Source organism: Caenorhabditis briggsae (assembly GCF_000004555.2).
Source record: "Caenorhabditis briggsae complete genome, chrII, whole genome shotgun sequence".
Taxonomy (NCBI): Eukaryota; Metazoa; Nematoda; class Chromadorea; order Rhabditida; family Rhabditidae; genus Caenorhabditis; species Caenorhabditis briggsae.
In genome coordinates this window covers 9431946-9452933 of record NC_013486.2, presented here as the reverse complement: position 1 = coordinate 9452933, position 20988 = coordinate 9431946, and the positions used below count along the sequence as shown (strand labels likewise).

The 20988-nt window shown below is 38.7% G+C and overlaps 6 protein-coding genes across 6 annotated transcripts; 3 read left to right on the top strand and 3 right to left on the bottom strand.

Moving 5' to 3' along the window:
* Positions 1–680: 680 nt before the first annotated feature.
* CBG02617 lies at positions 681–3789 on the top strand (the record flags this gene model as incomplete). Its single annotated transcript, XM_002630849.1, has 3 exons — positions 681–830; positions 1173–2195; positions 3691–3789. Coding segments are annotated over 3 exons (1272 nt in total), but the record flags the coding sequence as incomplete, so codon positions are not given.
* Positions 3790–4402: 613 nt separating this feature from the next.
* On the bottom strand, positions 4403–6440 carry Cbr-upb-1 (the record flags this gene model as incomplete). The annotated part of the gene is made up of 6 exons (XM_045242499.1): positions 4403–4576; positions 4858–5050; positions 5098–5382; positions 5424–5674; positions 5772–5880; positions 6337–6440. The coding sequence occupies 6 exons, from the start codon at positions 6438–6440 to the stop codon at positions 4403–4405; spliced, it is 1116 nt and encodes a 371-aa protein (XP_045092255.1).
* Positions 6441–8075: 1635 nt separating this feature from the next.
* Positions 8076–10635, bottom strand: Cbr-mps-1 (the record flags this gene model as incomplete). Its single annotated transcript, XM_002630851.1, has 8 exons — positions 8076–8153; positions 8201–8261; positions 8919–9113; positions 9546–9698; positions 9903–10021; positions 10071–10160; positions 10363–10510; positions 10556–10635. Coding segments are annotated over 8 exons (924 nt in total), but the record flags the coding sequence as incomplete, so codon positions are not given.
* Positions 10636–13580: 2945 nt separating this feature from the next.
* On the top strand, positions 13581–15259 carry CBG02620 (the record flags this gene model as incomplete). Its single annotated transcript, XM_002630852.1, has 6 exons — positions 13581–13664; positions 13812–13985; positions 14161–14363; positions 14412–14606; positions 14657–14843; positions 14951–15259. The coding sequence occupies 6 exons, from the start codon at positions 13581–13583 to the stop codon at positions 15257–15259; spliced, it is 1152 nt and encodes a 383-aa protein (XP_002630898.1).
* A 237-nt stretch (positions 15260–15496) lies between these two features.
* Positions 15497–16376, top strand: CBG02621 (the record flags this gene model as incomplete). Its single annotated transcript, XM_002630853.1, has 4 exons — positions 15497–15745; positions 15787–15885; positions 15928–16041; positions 16179–16376. 4 exons carry the CDS (start codon positions 15497–15499, stop codon positions 16374–16376), a joined length of 660 nt encoding a protein of 219 aa, XP_002630899.1.
* Positions 16377–16577: 201 nt separating this feature from the next.
* Positions 16578–17347, bottom strand: Cbr-glb-10 (the record flags this gene model as incomplete). The annotated part of the gene is made up of 4 exons (XM_002630854.1): positions 16578–16677; positions 16727–16932; positions 16998–17163; positions 17223–17347. The coding sequence occupies 4 exons, from the start codon at positions 17345–17347 to the stop codon at positions 16578–16580; spliced, it is 597 nt and encodes a 198-aa protein (XP_002630900.1).
* Positions 17348–20988: the final 3641 nt, after the last annotated feature.

The following is a 20988-nucleotide window of genomic DNA, read 5'->3' as shown; positions in this document are numbered from 1 at the left end:
AGAAAGTGAGAAAAAAACGGAAGTCGGATTCGAAAGAATTCAAATTATAGATTTGAAAAACGGTGGAAGGAGAAAGAGAAAGAGAGACCAAAATATTAAAAAGCCGTAGTCAGGTATACCTGTGGGATTTAATTCAGCATAAAAACAATCATAAGGATTTTTTACTAAAGAAGTTAGACCAAAACATATCTTATGATGTGCTCAAGAGCAGAAAATATGGACTGTTAGTTTGCAAGATCTCTAGTTTCTGAATGAAAACATATGACGACAGTAGAATGGAATTCTTCACAAAGGAATTTCCAAAAACAACAAAAAAGATGAATACAGGGTGACGAGTAATAGAGACAAGTTCGTACTATCATAAAATTTGAGTTAAACGTTGTAAAGGGCCCAAATTCGGTGTGCAAAAATTTGAATATTTCATCAGTAAAGGACCAAGTTTCAAATTATTTGAACAACTTTAAGCTGATTTATCGCTTGTCAACGTCGCTTCATGTTGTGGCGTGAACTGTCTGGATGACGTCAACCCTCAGATCTACGTGGCGATAACAACTGCCTATATAAGCTTATTGAACTCTGTATTAAATGGTTCTCTCTATTTAAATAAACTATTAGATTAACCTCGTCTCATAGCCACCATAAGGACATAACAGTGGCGATCAGGATGAGATGGATCGAAGCTGGATCCATCGAACAATGATGTCTGGTGTGAAGCGGAGCGAGGAAGAGGAAGAGACGTTCCCCGGTGTCGTAGATTCGGCACCGAAAGAGCCGTCGTGGTGGATGTAGATCTTGGAATCACATTCAGAAAGCCGAGAGCGCCGTTGGAGGTGAAGATCGATGGACCAAAAATGAGTGAAGATCGAAGAACCGCGAGTGAAGATCAATAAGGATATCAAAAGGACAAAAACGATGGGTGATCCTTCAGCACCAGGTACTCAAGCAGGTAAAGATAATGCAACAACCGAGCTGGTTGTAACGCTGCAACAAATACAAGAGCAATTAAAAGCGCAATGCGATTTCACTCAGTCGTTAATGAAGCAAAACCAAGAACTGCGCGACCAACTGGAGCAGCCTAGGGCAGTAGCTGGGGGTACGGGAAGTACAGTACGGAGGTCGAACGCAAGATTGCTTAACGATCTTTCCCGAAGAATTCCCAAGTTCGTGTACAGACTCGACGAACCGATTCTTTCAAGAAGTGGATTGCACGCCACGAACTGGTTTTCACCGAAGACGGATCCGAGCTCACCGAGCGTGAACGGACACGACTACTTCTCAGTTCGCTTGACGAACCAAGTTTCCATCGATTTAAAGATTCTCAAAGAGATGTTGATGACATCTATGAGACGAAATTCAAAGACACGATTGAGGCTTTATCTGTCATATTCGGATCTCATCGTAGCCTAATTATCAGACGACAAGATTGTTTGCAAATAAGCCGCAGCTCCGGAGTTTTTGAAGATCCGTTAGAATATACTAATCGGATTGGCGAAGCAGTGCAAAATGCTGAGCTATCGAAAATGACTTCTGACGACTGGGGGGTGTTTCTATTCCTACGTGGTTTAGATAAAACAAATGACGGCGCAGCAAAACAGTTTTTGATGCAAATTTGCGAGGAAAAAGAGCGGAAAAATGAGGAAATTACACTATCTCAAATACACGACGAGTGGATTAGATTTATTCAACTTAAAAATCAATCAAAAGTCGTCACCGCCACCAGCAAGCATCATAACGTCGTCGTTTCAAAAATTTCACAAAAGTCCTACAAAGAATCTGTGAAAAATGAGAAAAAGAATCAAGAGAAAAATGAGAAAGGAAAGATTGATCGGAACAAGTTGTTCTGCAAAAAATGCAACCGTCTTGGGCATTTAACACAAAACTGCTTCGCAAAAACGAAACTGAAGCCACCAACAAGAACTCAAGTGGTTGAAGTCGAAAACTTGACTGTCGGAGCCGTGAATGAAACAAAACGGAACCTGCGAGTACTGGTCAATGAGAAAGAAGTGGAATTTCAATTGGACACAGGCAGTCAAATAACTCTCATCAATAGAGAGACGTGGATTATGATTGGTAAACCAAAACTGGAAGCAGTCACTAATCGTATATTGTGCGCAAACGGGTCCGCTTTAAGGGATCTAGGGCAAGCACGTGTTTCGTTCAGGCTCAAGGGTTTTGTATACGTGGAATACGTGCACGTGCGCGAGCGCGACACAAATCTATTGGGGTTAAATTGGTTAAATCAGTCGCCGGGAATGTGCAGCGCGTTGGATACTATGGTCAATGAAGTTCAGGCAGCAAATACTGACATTGAGTCGACGAGACTATCCGCAATGCTCCAAAGGGAGTATCCGGAAGTGTTCGAATATGGTCTGGGAACGTGTGTCAAAGAAGAGGCACAAATCAGAACTATTAAAAAACCCTAAGCCAATTTTCAAAAGGGCTGAATTTTCGAGGGAGTCGAACCAGGCTCGAGGGAGTCGAACCAGAGAGTAACCGCTTTATGAAAGTACTGTAGTCACTTTTATAGCTCATAACTTTTTCCACAAGGCCGGGGTGGAAAAACTGACTTCAGTTCTGTGATCAGCGTGCCCAAAAGGACCAATGACAATAGTTTGAGCAAAATCAAAAATATGAGGTTTGTCTAAAATCTTCAATGGATCACAATCCTTTGAAAGTGGTGGAAAAATAGATGAAAACAAAAAGTTTCGAAAATAATAGGAAAACAGTTAAAATCAAAATGGAAACCAATTCCAAGTACATGGAACCATATAGGATCAAATTTTGTTGAAAAAATTTTCATGGGGTACCCCCTTGGCATTTTCTCAATTTTCGAAATTTTTTTAATGTGCTAGAATTAGTTCAAAACAAAGAGAATAAATAAAAAAGTTGTTTCACGAGGTTCGATAACCTATGTCCATTTTTACAAGTCAGATACGGTCACCGGAAAGAACGAAGAAAAAATTCAAAAAAAGTTTAGCAGCTCGAGGGAGTCGAACCAGAGAGTAACCGCTTCATTTTCTTCCTCACTAGCCATTTGACGACGCTTCCACATTGTTTCTATGCTTCAAAACTTATATACGTGAGGAAGGAAAATGAGATGAAAAATCCAGGTTTTTTTCTCGAAAACTACCGCGACAAAGCACTTTTTGAAAACAGATTTGGAATCAGGAAAATGTCAGCTTTCAGATGATATAGGTCACCACCCGTATCGCCACACCCGAGTTGGGGCCTTCCCTAGTTAGACTTGAGGAATCGCTATGCAAATTTCAATAGCTTTACATGGAAAGTAAAATTATGTTTCTACCAACTTTCGTGCTTCCAAGATACTGATGTCTAAAGATATACCCGTTTTTATAGGTCCGGGTGATTGCCCAACTGTAAAAACACAAAACAAGCTTTGGGGTTGTAAATAAGCACGATAGAAATCTATGGAAATCTGCTGGTAGTCATGAAGGAACGAAAGTTTTGAAATACGAAAAATTGATTCTTTGAATTCTATCACGAGTTTTTCTCCCTTTGAAAGCTTAATTGTCGGTTACGAAATTCTATTGAATAACTTTGAAAACAAAAAAATAGAGAAATCAGTTGAATGTATAAATATTACAGATAAAAATGTTTAGAAGTGAAAATGTTGAGCTCACTAGACAACTCGGTCAATAATGCTAAAAATGAAACATGAGCTGATTTCAGACACATTTCGAAGACGTCATTGTTCTGCCCCCAGGAGATATCGACGTAAGAGATCCTGTCAGAAGTTATACTCTAACAGAAACGGCTGGATATGAATAGTTTTAACTATAAAAGGTTAACCAAGGTAGTAGCTATTCACAGAATTCTGGCATTTCAAAAACTCTAATTTAAAGACATTTGAAAAATGCTCAAACTCATAATCATAGAAAATCACATGTTACCCATTCAAAAATTTTTCGAAAAAAAATCTAACAACAAACATTTTTGAGTGGGCTTGTTAGTAACCAAATCTAAATATGGTAGATATATATTATTGTGAAGTCTCTATTTTTGTTTCTCTTCACACAAAAGGAAATGAGAATTCTTTTTAAAAATGTTATGAAAAGTTGGATATACTTATTTTTCTGATAAACCAAAAAGACGAAACGAAACTTTTTGGAGTACATGCTAATCAAGAAAACTTGGTTTTCTCTTCCGCTTGGTTTCCGTTTTCATACTCTGAAAAGTAAATTTTATATTACTTTCAAATCCTCCTTCCAATTAGGACTCTAGAGACCCTGGAAGCTTTTTTTTATGAGTCAACAGAAGAAATTCGAAGAAAAATTTATTTACGAACTTGGCACATGACCACATGATATTACTTAAAAGTCATCCGAATAAAAATAAGTAAAATGAAAAATGAAAAAGGCGTTTAACAAGAAGAATAAATGAATCACTGCTCTCTTCTGATGTCTGGACGGTAGTCCGGGTTAGATACTTCTGTCAGTTTTTGAGCGTACATGTCCAGACGGTTAGTCATTCTGAATCCCCACGCGTCTTTGCACTGACGACACAGATTCAAGTCGAGTTCAGCCACAAGAACTCCTTCACGAACACGGGAGAGAGACTGAAAACAAAAAGTTTGCATTTTTTCTTATGCGGTCATTCAGAGGGAAGTAAACCAAGAAATTTGCGGAAGCAGGAAATTCAGTGCGACTTCAATTTTGAGCTCGTAAATCACTTCAAAATTTAGGGCGCCGGAATTTCTTGCAAGGGTCTCGCTCTTCTCGCCTCGGAATCCACGTGGACAAGCACATGGCCTAGAAAAGTCCAGCATTTTTGACTCCCGTGGACCTATCAAACTGTTGATATTGCTTCCTCTGTATAACCATTATTAATACAACATACTGGAGTACGGCTACCGTCTGGAGCAGCGATATAACTGGATCCATAGAAATGTCCAAAATCTTTGTGTGCTGGTTGTCCGTTTCCACTTGTGAACTCATTTGGGAAGACTTCAGTACCAACACGATTGATTCCAACTGTGAAGACGTGATTTGCGATAGCTGCATTTCTTGCCTCGATGCCCCAGAGTGGTTCACTAAAGTTAAATTTTCAGAAAAATCGAAATTATTTGGCTCAACAAACCTGAGGGCTCCAACAGTTGCAGATGGGTTGAAGATAATCTCGGCTCCATTGAGAGCATACATCATCCAGTTTTGTGGGTGATGGCGTCCATAGCAAATGTTGATTCCGATACGTCCGTATTTAGTTTCAAAAACTGGATGACCAAGAGTAGACTCCATATAGTAGGTAGACTCATTGAAGTCTCCAACTCTTGGAATATGATTCTTTCGAGATCTTCCAATAACCCGCCCAGTATGAGAGATCACAACAGCAGTGTTCCAGATGACGTCATCTTTCTCCTCATCTCTTTCCAAAATTGGTGAAATGATAACGATGTCATGCTTGACAGCAAGTTTGGACAGAATTGAGTAGTTGGTCCAGTGTAAACAGACTCTGCGAATTCAGTCCATGGAAGACGTTCACGAGTGCAGAATGCAAACGGCATGGTCCATGCCTCTTGAAGTCCAACGACGTTGGCTCCAGCCGCAGCTGCAGCCTCAATCATAGCTGCGACACGTTGATGGATAGCATCACGTTGCTCAACAACAGAATCAGTAGTTGGGCGGTGAATCCGATTTTGGATAGCTGCCACACGGACCTGCAAATGTTTCCTGATTTGCAAGTTTTGCAAAAAAAATTGCAGAAAAAGACACAACATAATTTTCAATTATTATGACCAAAAACTGCCAACCCACCAATCTTGGAGCTCTTGTCTGCTCCTTTTGAGCATCAACAATGTATCCAGCCAATTGGAAATCCCCATCTTGAGCGAGTTTCGTGGCTTCGGCCGAGAATTCCAAGCTCCTAAAAAACGAATATTCGATAAAACTGTATTAAAAGGGCTTCTATAATAGAAGGGCCCTCCAAAAAGGGCTTGGAAAAAGAGAAGCGCCCCCCTGTAATAGAAGGGCCCTCTTCAGAATGTGTTGTTTGAAATTGAAAACGTTCGTACGTTTTTCGTGAATAAGATTCCAAAAACACAGAAATTTGTTGAAACACAGTTCTCTGCTCAAAACTTGCTCAATTTTGGTGAAATTGATTGATTTTCATAAATTTTGAGCGAAAGTTTTCGGAAAAATGGCAGGAAAAAAGAAGGGCCCCCACTAATAGAAGGGCCCTCCGGAGGTACCTCGGAACAATAGAAGAGCCGTTCCTAATGCAACAATCGAAGAGCCGTTCCTAATGCAACAATAGAAGAGCCGTTCCTAATCTAATGCAGGTTTTCAGTAATAGATCTCGAAAGCTGAAAATGCGACTCACTTGTATGGTCTTCCATATAGAATTCGCTTGACTTCGTCCAACGAAACTCCTTCCAACTTTTCAGCCAAAGCAGTTTCAACTCCGTCGATTTGGGCAGCTGCCATTTTGACCTGTGAACACGAAAAATGAAAGAAAAGTTGAGAGGAGTGAAAAAAGAAACATGACAAGATAGAAGAATGGTTTTGATTAGATTGAATTCACAAGAAAACAAAATGACCGATTCTCTTTCCTGCTAATATTTGATCTTCTTATATACGGAAACGATTGATGGCAATTTGAAGTGAAAGTGATAAATGACAACGGAACGCAGAGAATTTTAATTAGAAGCAGAGAGAAGATAGAGAAGGGGTTTTTGAACGTCAATTTCATTCTTTTTTATTTGGTTCAAAAATAATGATAAGATAGAAGATTGCAAAGTGAATTTGAAAAGTGAAAGAACTTTCGAGAAGAGAGCAGAAAAGCACTAGGTTGCTCGAAGAGAAAAGAATAACCTGATAGTTTAAAGTCTCTCCTCATCCTTCTCTCCTGATTCTTTGACAGCTGTCTTTCTCAACACCACGTGCACCCAACATCAGGTCATTTGAAAGAGATATCGTGTGAGAAGAAACAAGACAAAAACATGAAAAAAGAAGAATCGAAAGTTTATCGAAACATTTCGGGAAACAATTCAAGAGAGTTATCATTTATGTTATCATTAAAGTTATCACATAAAAACCAAATATTAAATTTTATCATCTACTTTTTATTCTTATTTGCCGCTTCCGCCATTGTAAACCATTGGAGAAGTGACCCCAGTGATTGATCCGTTGGCAGTTTTGCAGCCACAACAGTTTCAGTGCTTTCATTCGAAAGGGGTAATGGAGTTGGCGTCAAAAATGTATCCTCTATGACTTCTGGTGTCTTTTTCGCCAGAGCAATCACTTCTACAACTGGTTCCATAACCCATTCATGGTTCTGTTCGTTTTTCGGTTCTCTGTTCCGAAACTTTTGATAGAAAGCGTCAGCAAACGGTTTGGGTGCAACATCTTCGATTCTCAACCCGTGAAATCTCTGAAAAACAAGAAAATCCAAATTCTATAAACTGAATGATGACACATACATTATCCATACATGGCAATTCCGTTACTTCCCGGAACATTTTCCCAGCTGCATAACTCAGCGAAAGAAGGATTGTTTCAAGCTCGGCACATAGTAGTTCTCTTTTTTCATCGGTAACTTGTTGTTTTAAATTCTTGACAATAGAATAATCGGGTTCATGAGGTAACGCATAGAGTCGTTGACGCAAAGATTCACAACGATTCGCTGAGTGGTCATCTGAAAATTGAAGATGCCCAGAATAGATATCTCTCTATGGCTCACATGTGAATAATTCGGGCGCATGACGATAGAATTTATCCGATTTGTACTCAACAAAATCTAGAGTTAATGGTCGGAATCTGACGTCAACAGTTCGATTCCGGATGACGTGGTGGAAGTCATTGTAGCACGACTGATTGAGAATATCTTTAAACTTGTCGCCACTCAAAATCGTTCCTCCGTGTCGTGCTGCATATGAAACCACATACAAATCGTCGTAGTTGATGAATGCCCTAAAAACAAATTAGATCCAGATTTACTTCCTTTTTCTTAAAGTGACTCACTTTCTGAGTCCTCGCCCACTTCTAGCTGGAGTAAAAGTTACGATGCCCAATTGCTCCAGTTTCTAAAACTAAAAGAGTCTGAGGGTTTCATCTGGAAGAATTTACCGTCAATAGTTCAGCATTTTTTGAATTGTAGTTATTTATATTGTTGTAGACAACCGGAAGAAATACGGTGACCTGAAACAAAAAATTGAGTTTCATGATATAAAAACATTTTAGTTCACGTCAAATTTGCGCATAAGAAGCCATCGGACTACGGAGACAAGACCAGCACAATCCACATGTCTGAAAATATGAATTTATATAAATTTCAGATATCTGTGGAACCAAATGACCCTGTTCAGAAAAAGGAACCACCGTGAAGCCTATAATAGAAGGGTCCCCTAGATTTTAACTTTGAACTGATTGATCTCGGTTCCTGTAAAAGATATCAAAATTTGGTCAACTGACAAATTGATTATCATAATTTTACAAACATTTTATCCGTTGACACATTTTTGATATCTCTCATATGAACCGAGATAATTGAGCTCTAACTTGACAGTTTGAGGACCTTCTATTACAGGTTTTACGGCATCATAAAATCAAAGTATTAATAATCGTTTGCCCATTCTTTAAGCTCATTTTCCAAAAACTCATTGTCTTCGTTTTTTTTGCCTCTACTCACGTTCTTGCATATCCAGAAGCACTTCTTCCAATGTTGCACCCGTCTATGACAAGAGGACGCGAGATTGCCTCTTGAGTTGGTGGAATGAAACAATTACTTTCTTTCTCGGCTTCTAGAATCGTTTTATTTCTTCTTCGCACGGTCAGTGGATTACTGTAGTTCATCATGAAGAAACCCAAAAATTAAAAAACACAGATAAATTAGGTCAAATAGGTGAAGAAGTGTGATGCGGTAAGAGAGAAGGGAAACAAAAAAATATGGGGGAAAACAATTAAACATCTAAACTGAATGATTTATCATCGATATCCACACGATGGGTCCGCGATGATGTGGAAGCGTTTGTGTCAAGAGAAAATGTACGTGGATTTGATTTGATTGAATTGAGCTTGTGTTCGATGGAAGAGGCCAAGGAAGAAGAAGAAGACGATGACATCGGAAGAGCAGTTGAAGATGCTATCGATGGTTTTCGACTGGAATTTTAATTTTTTTTTCGGGGTTTTGAGATTTTTGGATTTGTCTGAACCACATGCTAAAAACTCGAAACTTTCATTTTAGAAAACAGAGAAGCGAGCTGGTCTAGCCGCCTGCCAACTGAAATTCTATGTTTCTTTTTCAAATACGCATATCTCGAAAACTAAAATAGCTAGAAAAATTTTGTCAACCGCAAAAATGATCCTTACAAAATTTTTCATATTTTTCAATTACAAAAAATGTGTGTTAACTTGAATTTCAAAAAAGTTACAATAACTTGCATTTTTGAACTTGAAAATAGCGAATTTTGACCAATTTTCCAATGTAAAAAAAATGCTTGTTTTTTTCAATATCAAAAGATCCATTCCGAATACTCATCAAAAAATCAAAGATTGACTTGCACTCTCCTTCTCAATAATCCCTTTTCTCACCTATCCGGTTCTTCTTCCAAATCCGGTGACGCTACCCCGAAATCGTAAATCAAGGAAATGGCCGGAGTGTGTGGTCTCATTAATAGTCCTGGATTCCCGGAATCATCAGCACTAACGACGATCTCAGGAATATCGGAAGTGACAGTGGATATACTGGAATGAACAGTTTTAGAACAGGATCCAAAATACCTTAAACACTCTAATGGAACGCCTTTCAAGCCGTCAACTTGGAGGCAATATATTTCATTTAAATCAAAAAGTGGTCAACTGTTGATATCCTTCACAGAAACCGAGATGAATTGCCTCGAAGTTAAAAGTTTGGGGCCTTTCTATTACAGGTTTCACGGTAATCTTCACCTGTAATGTCCCCTTGGTCGTGTTCCAGTTCCCTTTGGAGGAGGCTTCCATTCACTATTCTTGCTCTTCATTTGCCCATTCGACGTTGCATTTTTATCCCGGTTGAGCCATGCGCTCACCTTAAAAACTATAATCTTCTGAAATCCTTTTTCTCTAATCCTGACACACCTTTGTTTTTGCTTTCATCAAACGTCGTCGTTGTCGATCTCGAATGTCTAATTCCTCTCGAAACCTCATTGCATCTAGAAGAGCGTCCATCTGGAATTTGGACAATAAGAAAACTCCGAAGGATACAATTTCAGTTTTTTGGAGTGTCGGGCCTCAAGTACATGCTTTTTTGAATTTTCCTGTCTACCCCTGATTGAATTTATAGAAATTTCAGGTGACTACAAAGGGATATGATATTTCCGATATCACAACTTGAATGAGAAAAAAGAGGAATCCAATTTCTTAGACTCACCTCGACAGTAGAATGTGTTCTTTTGATTGATCTGACCATCAGCATAATGATAACAAATGAAAACATGATTAATATAGAAATTGTGTACAACATTCGGCCGAATTCACTCTCATATTCTGTCATCCGCCCTGCCACATCATCCAGAATTCTTGAAAAAAACGAATGAGGATAAGAAATGGTTCCTGAAACTTACTGAGGCTCACAAGCATTTCTTAAAGTCACACAAGCTTCTCGAATTCCTTCTTGACAGGTCGGACTGATGTTGGGAAACATTTGTATAGACAGGATTTTAGATTTGAATTATTTCTTAAAAGTCAACTGACATTAAGATCTTCTGAACTAAAAAATATCACAGACAGAAAGGGAAATCGGAAAATGTGCGACCTTTCGAAGAGTGTCACACACGAATCGATGCTGATGGCGCAGATGAAGAAAACACAAGAGAAGACGTGGTACTCCACTCGTGCTCGCTGCTCCTAAAGAAGACGACTACTGCTCTCTTCTCTTGATTTTCATGCATTTCCATAGCAGCACAATCGGGTTCTAGAAGAGACGCAGATCCTCTACTCACATGTTTTTATCAGCTAGTAAGATAGAATAACGAAGGAAAAAGAAGTAGAAGAAGTGGTAGTGATTAGATGAGGAAAAAACACGGGGGTAGATGAATTTTAAAGGAAGTTACTCTCTTTTGTGATTACTTATCACATGATTAGAGTTATGAAAAATAGAACATATAGATGAGAAAACATGGAGTTGAAAAAATAAGAAAAAATATTGAAGACAAGAAGAATGCATTTTAAGGATTTTTTTAGACTCCGGGACTTCGCGACCATGATAATACAGGCGAATGTGAAGTTTTGACTTTCGAATATGCTTATCTGATAGAAAACATTTTGAAGTTGGAAAACAATTTTAAAAAAATTAAATTTTGGAATTTTTCGAATTTCAGAATGTGCTCTATCAGAAAAATATTGAGAACCATAAAACAGGAAGTTGCTCTGGCTCAAAAATGTTAGAAGTACCAAAAAATAACCCAAGCAAGTGTATTGGAATTAAAAAGACTTCTCGTCCATTCGAAAATTTTGAAGAATATAGTAAAACCTGTAATAGAAGGGCCCCTCTAGTAGAAGGGCCCCCTAGAGGGGCTTGGAAGAATAAAAGGGCTTCCTTCAAGATGTGTTTTTCAAAGTTACTTTTAAAAAATGGTGGGAAAAGTAGAAGGGCCTCTCTAATTGAAAGGCCCGCCGGAGGTTCCTTGGATTAATAGAACGGTCGGTCCTTCTAATACAGGTTTTACGGTATCTCAATTCCTATACAAGATATCAAAAATGTGTCAACTGACAAAACATTTCTTATACTATTAGGTTGTTCGGAAAGTCCTTTTCATTTTTAGCGTCAGATTCATTCGATATAAAAACGGTCAAAACGATGTCAGATAAATTGAATATAATGACCATTGTTATCAGTGACTATCTGCCAACGTCCCACCAAATTGTGGATGCCTTCTTTCCAGAACTCCGACCACAGCGCATTGAAAATCAGGTCAACCCATTTTTGACATCATGCTTTGAAGTGAATTTTTTTCAATCAAGATGTCGGTAGAAATGGCCGGATAGGGGGTAGTCAGACAGTACAAGGTTTGGACTATACTGTAGATAAAACAGAACCGTTTAGCCGTATCCAGTGAAATCGGTCTCCGTTCTCCTTCCCGCATGAGGTTGCGAATTTCGATTTTGAAAATAAACCTTTGTGTTTCTCTCCAATGGAGATCCACATGGAGTCTGAGTTATGTCACCTGACAAAAATAGGTATCGGTCATAAAAGTGACACCATTATCTGGCAGCTCTCAGTACTCCACTCCTTGGGTGGTTGAGTGCCTTTGTCAACCCACTTGGATTGTTGTTTATAGTAATCATACATTACCCATTTATCGCCACTAGTAATGATTCAACTTCAACATTCATGTGTGTATCTTCCCACTTTTTTACTTTGCCGAGAGTTCCCAATTTATGGCTTTTTGACGAAAGGCTTGCCACTGATGTACTTGATATATCCCGCACTGTTTGAGTCGGGTCTCTTTCAATCCCGGTTTTTAATGCGTCCAAATCTGAGCCCGTATGCTTTTTTGGAGGGGGATTTTCGTCCAACGAGAATTTTCATTTTTCAAATTGATGAATCCAGCTTGTGAAGTTTGTTCGAAAGGGTGCATCTTCGTTGTTAACCTCCACAAATTGGTGATTGATTTCAGTTGATCTGAGGTCAGATAGAAATACAAATAAAATGGTAGTCCAAAAATGGAAATTATTAGAGGCGAAAACGGTGGGCATATCTCACTGCACGAAAAGAGGAGGATGATCTCCGTTGGGGTGTAGACACTATTAGACCTCACCAGCATACTGATAAAACGACAACTTCCTCGTTGCTCCCAAAAACTTAACGGTCCATCTTTTGGGAGATTCAAAAGATTCATGTGGCTCACAAAAATTTCTGAAATTTCAGTACTTTCATGTGAAAATTAAAACTTTTGAAATTCACTACTTGTTTATCAGTTTACCATTTTTTCATATCTTTGGTAGGAATCGAGATAAACGGGTTTGAAGTTAAAAAATACATTTTTAGGTGTTTAAATTCTCTGCTCCACATTCAAGCCTTTTCAATGCAATTCAAGGATATTTTATCCCTTTCACTTCCAACTGTTAACAATAGGATCTGTTCTTCTCTCTATTGTCATACTGTTTCTGTGATGCTCTTGTGGTACCAAAACTTTTTTGTCTGGATTCAACACTTTTCATTTATACCCCCTGAAAAATTATATCAAACAAGTGTATGAAGTTTAAACCCTAATCAAACGGATCAAAGAATCCATGTATTGTGGTCACTCTTCTCCGGTGGTCCTTCTCTCTACCAATCTATACAAAATCTATTCATTTTCTTCTTTCTTTTCTTTTTCAAAATCTCTTTGGGATCCCGTCATCATCATCGGTGTTTCGAAACTTTTGAGAGGGAGGAAGAGCACCAGCGGGGATCTGCTTCTCCCCCGCATTGTAATCTTGTCTGATTCTCTGATTTTCTATACTATTCGTATTTCGGGAACACCCCCTCATCTGCTCTCTCGCTGCCTCTCTCGGTCCGTCAGGGATCCGTAGAGAATGGCCTCTTCTTTTCTAACACAACACACATCGCTGGACAGACTGGCCGTATAGCTGCTGTTCGCAAAAATGTCAGCCGATGGATTCTGGTTATTCGAAGGGTTAGAAGAAGAGCCGTATGGTCTTCTTCCTCTTGTTAACCTCTCTGGAAAGGTAGGATTCGTTCAAAAATTACAGTAACACTTAAAAGTTTGAAAAACTCTCTTTTGAAGTATTTTTGTCAATTTGAGTTTTCATGGAACAGTTTTGAGATGTGGGGCTAATTTTTTTAAAACAAACTCTTAAACAACGATCCTTCAGGGTGGTCCAACCAGCACAAAGTATGTGGATAGAATCGGGTCATACCAATGGTATCTCAATGACGAGACAGCTACAATTCTAGTTCCCGGAGCCCCGGTTGAATCGTTCTATTGGCCAGGTGGCAAGTTGATGCAAGATCATGGAGTGGTTATTTATGACGTCAATCATATGAAAGTGAGTTCACACCACGAGTAGTTGTTGACACTGAAACACGAGAGAACATTTGGGAAACGTGCAAAATAGTGACTGACTTTTTTGTGGTCTATACGAAAACAGTGGACCCAAATTGGAGTCAATTTGAACGACAACTTTTGATCTCACAGTCTGTTCAAGTAAAGTATATTTGCAGGTTCGAGAAGGATCTTTGGACGCCATCATTATCGCTGCTCGTCTGCTCAGCGAAAAGAAAAAGAAGCCAATCGATTTCTCTCAATTCCATTTTATCACTGACGCTATCAATCTTCAAAAGATTTTTGCTTTCTGTAATGAAGCCGGAGAAGGATTGTTCCGTATCGACTGTGAACGTGTCGGAAAAACTGTTCTGCTCACCAGGTAACACCTAATTGATCGTTGTTTTTTAAATAAGATGAAATTCTTTAGAATGGAAGCATCTGACTTGATGGAGATCGGGCATGTCACATTCGATCAAAACCTGAAATCTCGAATGACTCGTCCACGCGGCGCTCATTCAACGGGTCCATTCTTCCAACTGGTCGCTTATCAATATGGTCAATTCAGAATTCTCGTTAGATACGAAGTCGATTGTGCTGATTATGCAGCTGTCAAATCTACCCCGTTCGTTTTTTTTTAAATGAAAGGTAGAATTTAATTTAAACGGTTTGCAGAGTTCCAGTGGACAAGTCGGAAGTGTTGCCGGAGAAGACAAAAAGTGATATCAATCCGGAAATCGAGATTGTCAACTATGGAGAAGTACCACATGATGTTCCACTTCAAGTCCTTACTACTTATCCACAAGGAGCCGGATTCCCATTCTTTACTTGGGCACAACTATTTTTCACCAATGCCAATCATGTAGGTTTTTTTGATAAATTTTTTAAGGGAGCTTAATCTATTAGAACTTAACTAAAACGAACAAAAAGTTGCTCTATCATATCTGAAATAATTCCAAAAATTTTCAGGAGCTTCTCGGATGGTTCAAGGGAAACGGAGACTTTGGAAAACCAGCAATCTACACTCTCCAAGATGTCTCCAAAATGATGAAACCCTTGCCACTCGTCTCATTGAGCAAAGTTCATGACTGCCTCGACAAAGTTTACAAATTCCTGACAAAGAACGATGATAATTTCCGATGTGGACTCGTGTGGAAAGGAAAAGCTCATCTTGAGATTTTTGCGAAACACGAGGAAGCAACCGGAGGTATCAGCAAAGGAGTTCGCGATTTCCTGGCAACACAATGCAAAGACGATGAGCCAGAAGAGCAGAAATAAGAAAGTTATCAAACCCTCTTTTTTCCCCAAATTGAATTTCCTTTTTGTATAATGTGTTCTAACAAATAAATAATGTGTCTTGAAAAAACGAGAACTATCAAGAGAAACCAGTTATCATAAAATGACAACTTTGGCGAAAACGACACGACCATTGTCCGCCTCTGTTATTTCAAGACATTTCCAGCTTAACACATACCTATAAATGGAAATTGTTCTCAATTCAGAATTCGAATTGAAATGATTCTCCTACTCTTCTTTTTCTCTTTTCTAATTTCTCACGTCTACACTCTTCATGTAACTCATATCAGTGATTGTGGAACAGCAAGAGGATGCTGGAAACTACCAAACGGATGCAAAGATGCCAGTGATTGCCAAACTATGATGACGTGGAAGCACGAACGACGACATCTGATAATTGAGATTGAAAGCAAACTTGTGAAGCCTGATATGTGGTTGGGAATCGGATTTTCAAAGGATGGATTGATGGTAGGCGCAAAAAATTAGCACATAATTATCTCAATTTTTAGGGAAACGATACAGTCTTTGAATGTCAATTCCCTTCCACTGGATCTGGAAGCGTTCTGTTGTCTCATAATACTGCCAAACGGAATATCGTTTTGAAAACTGTAAAATCCATTTTAGTTCCTCAATTCCACGACTAATTTCAGGCATCCGAGTTGCTGATTCGAGATGGATTCACAGAATTCAATGATGGGAAGGCAATGTGTGGAGGAGAATGGATTCTCGATAACATTCATTTGGATGACAACGAGAGAAAATTGGTAAGCTCCTACTCTCACTTACCGTAAAACCTGTATTAGAAGAGTCCAAGTAATAGAAATGCCCTCCAGAGGAACAATAGACGGCCCCCTTCTATGTATTACAGTTTCACTGTAAATCCACATTTTTTCTCGTTCAGATGCATGTGATTTCATCTGGCCGTTACAATTTGTTCTTTGCTTATGGAAAAATGGAAAATGGAGAGAAGAGAATGCACGGAATGGTTGGAAAGGAGGCTCCATGGAAGTCTCAAGATCAAGTCAGATTCTGCCAACGATGCTCCAGCTCATTTGCCAACGTGGATTCGGTGGGAACTAACGAATTCTCAAAGCAATAATTGTTTTCCATGAAACACTTCGGGTTTTCCAAATAATGAATTTTTTCATGAGCAGGCAGTACAAGGAATATATGATTTATTGATGATTTTATAAGAGAAAAGATCGTTGTGTACAGTTTTTGGACAGATAATCGGCAAAAAATCAGATAAAAGGAAGAAAACATTAGGATTTGTTGCTCATCATGATTAGTTCCAAACAGTTTAGAATCCATTATTAGCGCCGCCTTTTGATCCTCCGAGTTGTTGTTTTCGACGATCTGAATATCCGTTTCTCATCTGATGAACAATGCAATTGACGACTCTGAAACCCGTTTGAGTGTTGAAGACTCATTTTTTGATTAAAAAAGTACCTTTGCCAAGCCAAGATCATCTCGTTTTTCTTGTCCTCTTCGATCATGTACGACGACAATGTCTCGTCGATTTTCTCGGCCATGCAAACCAAGAAGATGTCCCAGAAGTGGGAGTTGAATCCACGAGAGATGAAATCTACGTGGCGTGCTCCCAACTGCTCACATGCCTCTCTGACCTGATCATCGTTCAGTTCGTATGTGATTATCTGGAAAAAAGATGCAAGATAGTTGGAGTTTCTCAAGTCGCCCTTTTTGTTTTCAAATGTCTTACCAGTTTATAGAAGAACGCCTGAATGGTCGAGGAGAGTCCCAAGAAAGCAGCATTCTGCATTGGGCTCTCGTTTTCTGCAATTCCGAATGCCAACTTGATTGAAGTGGAGCGAGTCGCCGATTTGTGCCAAATTTCTGTGAAGAGCTCTGGACATTGAGCAAGTACTCTGAAATAAAAAAGTTCATTCCCAAGCAATCTTCTAAATTACTTTTTCTGCAGACAAACCTTGGCCACTCCTGAATCACAAGTTTCTTTGTCTTGGCGTTCAATGGACCAACTTGTGCTGACCCAATTCCATTGCCAATCACTGTTTCCTTCTTCCCACGAATCGTCGACAACAAACCCATCATAGCTCAGAGCAGAGTTCTGAAACAAAGGAAATAGATCTGAAAACAGATGAAGCTGTCAGTTTCAGACAAGAAAACTTTCAGAAAAGAACGCCAAAAAAGACAATGATCGGTTTTGTTTTGTGATCCATAATGTACTTTGTCTTATGATGGATTACGTATAGGAAACACGGAAAACGAGTAAAGAAGAAGAAAAAAGGTAATCGGGAAGTTGCCATTATGGTAAACCCGGGGATTTTTTTGTTTCGACGAGAGAACGTAGTATGTTTTTTTGTCTGGTGAGTACCAGAAAAAACGAGAAAAAAGAAGTGTGTTTCATCCACAAAAGGAGACCATCAAAACGACAAAAGAGATGTTAAATTGGCTCAACTAGAAGAGGTCGCGACCGCGTGAATATGACTCAACGAGAAAAGAGGAATTTGTCGTCAGACCGTGGGAAACTTTTTAGGAAACCTTGTGTTCATTTTTTTTTTTTTGGGAAACCGTGAGCATCACGGCGTGAGGTCTTCAGGAGAGTTGGGGAGGTCGGGAAATCTTTTCAGAAGACTAAACTCTACTCGTAATCGATGTGAGAATAAAAAAAGAGTACATTATAATTAAGTATTCGCAACATTTTCATACTTATCATTATTTCATTGAGGTGACGGGATGTAATCGTGGGAATATCGGAAGCAAGGACTATACAGGGTGGCGCGTGGTCTAATGTTTGCACTAGTGGTAAAGTTCGAGTAAAGCGTTGTACTGGGCTCAAGTTTGGAGTGAGTGAGTTCAAATAATCCATCAATATACTAGTCAAATTTCAAATTATTCTATCAACTTTGAGCTGAGATATCGCATGTCAAAGTTGCTCTATCTCATGAAAATTACACCGTTCATCTTTGGACGATCATAACAATACCTAGACTTGAGGATTTTTTTTTTCAAAATTTCAGTAGTTTTGAAACAAATGTAAAATTATATTTCTATCAATTTTTGTGTCTGAAGATATTCCTATTTAGATCAATCCGGGTGATTATGCGTCACTCTGTAAAAGTGGGCACTGTAATCTCAAACTTTGTTAAAATGCCGGAAGGTTAAAACACAAGTTTTCTGATCTACAGAAATTGACATCGACAGAAAATATCCACTGATAACTTCTGCAATTTTTCTAAATTCCTATTTAAAATTTGAGCAAATCTGGTTGTATCTCTATTCAAGGTGCAGTGATGCGAGAACTATTTACGTAATCAGGATCCTTGCAGAACTTTGAGCTCTTTGATATACAAAAACAATTTTAAATTGTGACTACTGAAGAAACGGGACTCTACAAAATTATCCCAAAATACTAGAACTTCTTAGCCAGTCGCTGTAATCCTGCGTTCAATCAAAAGTCTAAAAACTACAAGTACGAGGGGCCGAGCTCGCCACACTCGGTCAAGAAAAAAAATTTCGAGAAAAAATTTCCGAATACTTGGTTTAAGTTCCCAACAAGAAACACATCACTTAACGGAAACTTGGAGCTATAGCTATACACATTGGAGCTATATATGGGAAAAACAAATTTCGACATTCAGGTCAGCATGGGGTAACAATCATTTTATGTTTATGTATACTTTGCTCTCTCGTGTTTTGTCCTTTTTTGCCTCTCTTCCTAACAAAGCTTCTCGTGTCCTCCTCCATCAGTGACATTCCGAATGCCCCCGGAAGTCAGTCTACATAATCCCGGTGCCCGAAAAAAGGGGATCTAAAAAGAACTTCCGCAATCTATTCTTCTCCCTTTGTCGGGACCATTCTCTCACGCCATCTCTACTTTGTCTCCCCAAAATTGTCCTTTCTTCGAAATTAAACTTTTTTGCTCGATTGGACTCCTCTCTCATTTTGTGGGCGAGTTTGAGTCCTGTTCCTTAGGATGACATAAAATCCAAAGAGAGCGTTCTCCGAAATCGGAGTTTGGAAATACGGAATGGAAGAATTAAGGAAAAAAAGTGATGCCATGGGAAGGGACCACCAAAACAAAAAGAGAAAGGAATCAAGTTTACACTCTGTCTAGAAATGTGATGCGAAGAAGACCAATCACTGAAATTGGTAGAGCAGTGAGCAAGAGTTAGAAAAAGTGGTCTCCGAATCGAAAAAAATTTGAATGGTCATGAATCCTAGACTGCAGAGCATGGCTTAGCTCAAATCCAGGTAGGTCAATAAAGCATTTTTACGCTAAGACGGTACACTGCGTCTTTTTTGGCTATTTTGACGATTTTCAGGAGTCTGGAGCTCGACTGTCAAGTGTCCGATAATTTCGAAACTTTTGGAGGATGTAAAACAGATCTAGATCGAGAACTTCGCATTCACAGAATTTTTGGGAAATTTCTAGTTTTTATGATATTTTCCGATTTTTGAAAGACACATATTTTTTCACGATTTCAGTACAAAAACAGGAAAGAAGAAGTGTCTTTCAGAAAATGGCAAATAACTGAAAAACTAGGAATTTTCAAAAAGTTCTGTGAATGCAAAGTTCTCAATCCAGGTATGTTTTACATCACCCAAAATGATCGGAATTGACAACCGAGTGCCAGAGTTTATTTTGTCGTTTGCTACGAGATATCCTCTTATACACTTCGCCATGCACTTCTCTCTAACAGTTATTTTTCAGACAACAATTTCAGACAACAATTTACCGCCTGAAAATTATTTTCAAATGTCAGACATGCTAACCTTTGATTTGAATAACTAGACATCATAAGTTCAGACGATCGAGAACATACAATTTTCAAAATATTATTCGTCCACTGTGTTTTGTTCAACTAGCTATGCAAATGCGCTATATTGATAAAGGGGCGGGGCCGTAGCCAAATTGATGGCTGAGGATCAAACGTTTGATCCTCAGCCATCGATTTGTCTGCGTCTCTTCACCGAAATATAGTCTCTTTACCGAAATGTCCTGCGTCTCTTCACCGAAAAAAATCTCTCGTTTTAGGGGAGAATTTTTTCATTTTTGAAAATTTGAAAAAGCTTCGCCCCGCCCCCTTATCAATAGAGCGAGATTGCAAAGATAAAAAACCCTGTGTTCGTCGGTGTAACTATTGAGCTTTTGTCAAAATATGAATAGTATTTTGATATCAAAATATGACATTCCTCTCGCCAACAAGGAAGTGATTGTCTGTTAAATTCCATATGGACTCTTTTCAAAAATACTAATTATCAAATCTCTTTTTTTTCAGATTTACAAAAAGTCTTGAAAGCTTTTTAAAAATGCACTTTTTAAATTTTACAAATGCTGACTGTTATTGTCATCCATAAGGGAAAATAAAGGGAAATACGAAGAATACGCACAGAATCAAATTTGTCGGCTTTTTCTCAAAGTTGGTGTGCGCACACCATGTATCAAAATATACATGTATCAAAGGTTCATACTTTCTTTCGAGGAAAAAATGAATGAAAAGAAAACGATAACAAGAAAAAGGTTGTTTTTTGTGAAAAATATGAAAACAACATGGATGAGTGACTTCATAGTATGATTCAATGCTTTCTTGGGATTCCAAGAAATTCAAAAAGGGGAAAAAGTGATAAAGGGCAGGCGCAGAAGTTAGGGGGAGGCACGCAACGAGTTTTGGGGACGGAGAAGCCTAATTGGCAGATGGCACAGAACGGAAAAGAAGAAGAAGATGTCT